Here is a 3,879-nt window from a genome sequence, read left to right on the forward strand (position 1 = left end):
TAGTGCATTATTCTGATTTTTAAAAATAAATGTTTTAAAATGCTGATTGGTCGTAAGAGGTTTTGTTTTGTCCAGATGTGGTTTTGCCCTGATGAACTTTAAGTTGAAGTGGTAATAACAAATTTAGAGGTCATCTTTAAACCTTCATCCTTACTTTACATAATTGAAATAAAAACTGGCTTAATTTAGATATCAGATTTGAAATATTTAGATTAGCAAAAAAAGGGTGCTTTTGCCTTGTCACTATAAATTTATTAATTTTACAATAAATCCATCTCTGCTATTGATCCAGTTCTGTGACTAAAAAGGATTGGCAACTGATAATTACAGTGATGGGCATGCTCACTGGCTAAGGATAGAGAAGGAGATAACATTGGAATTCTTTGAAACACTAGAGAATCGTTCTCTTCTGTTTTAATAACATATTCTACTTTGATTTCCACAATACTATTCCCTCCTGTTGCTTACTATTTTTCAGTCTCTCTTGGCCATTTCTTTGCTGCATGGTACTTAAATTTTGGTTCTCTGAGGTCCTGTTCTTGACCCTCTTCTCACTTTTCACTCTCTCTCGGAAGAATCATGCAGTTCTGTGACTTCAGCTACCACACTTACGCTGGTAATTCCCAAACATTTACCGTTGCTCATTCAATGGTAGATGTTGCCATTATCTGTATTTCTGGCCTTACGCAGTTCTCAGGCTTTTGTCATGTTTTCTCAATTGTCAACTATACACCTCCTCCAGGATGGCAACAGTCCTATGAGCTGACATTTCCCAATATTACATAAAATATTGTACAAACTTCTGTATAAATATTGTACAAAAATATTTGTACAAAAATATTGTACAAATCCTTCCTCCCTGCCCTTTAAAATCTGGTCCTGCTCCAGGATTCTCTGTTGCACTACAAACTCACTAAAGCAGCTGAGAAACTCAGGACAGCCTTGACTTCTCATTTGTGTTGTTGTTGTTGTTGTTGTTGCTGTTGTTTACTTATCACCCAAAATACTTAAATCCATTTATAAAAAAGTCGACTACAGACCAATATCTCTTAGGAACATGGATGCAAAAATTCATGAGTGAAACTTCATACCCATTAGGATGGCTATTAACAACAACAACAACAACAACAACAACAGAAAATAACAAGCATTGGTGAGAATGTGGAGAAATTGGAACCCTTGGGCATTGCTGGTGAGAATGTTACAGCTACTATATAAAGCAGCATGGGGTTTCCTCAAAAATTAAACATAGCATTATCACATGACCCACCAGTCTACTTCTAGGTACAGAGGCAAGGAACTGAAAGCAGGGACTTGGACAGATAGTTGTACACCAATGTCCATAGCAGCATTTTTCACATAGCCAAAAGGTGGAAATCCAAATGTCCATAGACAGATGAAAGTATGAATGCCTAAAAAAATGTGGGACACACACTGGAATATTATTCTGCCTTAAAAAGCATGGGAATTCTGAGACATCCTACAACGTAGATGAATCTTGAAAACAATATGCTGAGTGTAATAAGACATATACGGACACATATTGTACGATCCTACTCATGAGATAACTAGAATAACCAAATTCACGGAAACAGAAAGTAGAATAGTGGTTACTATGGGCTGGAATAGGGGAGAATGAGAAGTCGGTGTCTAAGGGGTACAGAGTTGGGGATGATGCAAAAGTTCTAGAGATGGATGGTGGTAGCAGGAGCTTAATCTTCACATGCAGTGGCCTGATTTTTTAAGTTCCCTGTCCAGCAGCAGAGCAATACAGAGCAAGTAAAGCTACCTCTCCCAGACACAGAAGAAGTGGAACACTGGAAATATCTGGGAAGATGGGAGGAACAGGCTCTCAGCCCATAACGGCCAAATAATATGCCCCTGTTGTCCAGGAGTAAAGGCCCTGAGCCATGGAAGCCGGCTGGGGGACAAGTTCGATAGAAAACAGAAGTCATTTCCTCTGTCTACAACCCTGTGGTCTCCATAAGAGTTTGGTTATAGTGCTTGAGCTGATATAGAACATTGAAATCTCCATTATTCCATGGGACAATCAAACAATTCCAGATGATAGTAAGACCATTCTATAATGAAGAACTTCCTTTCACCTTGAATGACACAGCTCTAGGTAATCGATTTATTCTCTTGTTAAACATTTACTGCATGTTGACTAAAAGTCCTGTATTGTGCTAGGCACCGAGAATATTAACATATATGAGAAGAGTTCTTGCCTTCGAGAAGTTCATATTCTGGTAGGAAGGAGAAATAGTAAACAATTGCATGACATGATAGATAAATCATATGTCACAAACACTAAATAGAGGTGTGTAAAAGGGAAGAGAAAATCAATTCCACCTGGGTGAATAATAGAGGAAGAGGACATCACAGCTAGATCTTTCTAGATGTTTTTAAAACAAATGTTTATTTTTCTTTTATCATTAATATAAAGCATTAATTAAAGAAAATTTGGAAAATGAAACTGAATTTTCAAGGATGAGTTTATCAGGTAAAAATCTAACTTTTAAAAGAAATCAAATGATTCTTTTATTCATTCAGCGGGTATTTATTGCTTCAGCCCCATGACAGGTTCCAGCAATGCTCAAAGACAACTGCCATTAAAAAGTAAGCACAGGAGAGGCTCCTGGCTGGCTCAGTCCGGTAAAGCATGTACCTCTTGATCTCAGGGTTCTGAGTTCAAGCCCCATGATGTAGAGCTTGCAATCAATCAATACTTTTAAAAAGAAAAAAGTAAGGACAGGAGGCATTGGCAGCATGAGGTTACATCTAACCTGGCTAGATTGAAAATGCTGAGATTTACACTGGTAGGCCAGGATCATATTAAGCTTTGTCTTGATTTGATCTACATTGTATTTGATATTTCAAAATGAAGGAGTGACACGAGAAACTCCCACAAATGTGTCTGACTTTGCAAATGAACAAAAGCTACTATAGACATATCTCTGGGAGCTACTCACAGTTTGCCTGCACGTTCCCCCTCCTCCCCCTTCCCCTGGACTCTTCTGAGGGTTACCTTGGTTACGATTTAGTCCGGGGAACAGAACAAGAGTCCAGCCAAGCGGTCCTCTGCCATAGTAGATACAGCAAGACTATCAAGTCCGGTTTCTTCCTTTCCTCCAGACCTCCTTTTGTAAGGCCCGTTCTGTGCAGCCCTGTGAGTAAAAGAAGAAACGCCTGCAAAGTTGGAAAGCCAGAACTAGGCAAACAAAAAAGCAGGGAAACTCAAACTAGTAATTGCGCAGAAGGAAGATTTTAACAGTCTCCAAGGACGTCCATATTTTACTGTAACCGTCACAACTCTGTCAATTCAAGTGAAGGAACGGGTTCATGGAAGAAGGTAAGCAACTTGCTGGGGGTCACAACACTCAAGGTACCCAAGCCACCCCCTGCGCCGCGGGGCGCAAGAGCACTGGCGCGCCCTCAGCCTCAGCCCGGGAGCGCGGGGCCCTCTGAGGGTTCCGGCCCTAACGCCCGGGCACGTGCCAGGGGCGCCTCCCGCTCTCCTTCCCGTTTCTCCCCAGCCTAGAGCCGCGCCGGGCACACGGGGCTCGCTCAGTGCCGCGCGGGCGGCCGAAAAGCACGTCACTCCGGGGTCTGCTGCCGGCGCCCCCATCCCCCGCCCGCCCCCCGCCGCGCCAGGCCTGCCGTCCGCGCGCTCCACGGTGGAAGGCGCTCTGAGAAGCAGATTGGGTCCCGGCCCTGCCGCCACGCGGAACGGCCCTCGAAGCCCCTTCCGCCCGTCCTCGCCTCCGCCCGCGCCGGGGCTGCAGCTCCCCGTCGACGCGCCGGCCCACCCGGCCCACCTCCCGCGCCCGGAAGCCGGGCGCCGCGCGCTGCAAATGTTCGCGGCGCGACCGCGGGCGG

At 43.9% G+C, this 3,879-nt stretch overlaps 1 protein-coding gene across 1 annotated transcript in view; it reads left to right on the plus strand.

Annotated features, from left to right (window-relative positions):
* The first annotated feature begins 579 nt into the window (after window positions 1–579).
* Window positions 580–3,879, plus strand: part of TDRD6 (tudor domain containing 6) — a 16,708-nt gene continuing 13,408 nt past the window's right edge. Inside the window, exons 1-2 of the mRNA XM_034648260.1 lie at window positions 580–651; window positions 3,537–3,863. Coding sequence (XP_034504151.1) covers window positions 580–651; window positions 3,537–3,863 — 399 coding nt within the window. The remainder of the gene's footprint in view (window positions 652–3,536; window positions 3,864–3,879) is intronic.

This window comes from Ailuropoda melanoleuca, chromosome 19 (assembly GCF_002007445.2).
Source record: "Ailuropoda melanoleuca isolate Jingjing chromosome 19, ASM200744v2, whole genome shotgun sequence".
NCBI lineage: Eukaryota > Metazoa > Chordata > Mammalia > Carnivora > Ursidae > Ailuropoda > Ailuropoda melanoleuca.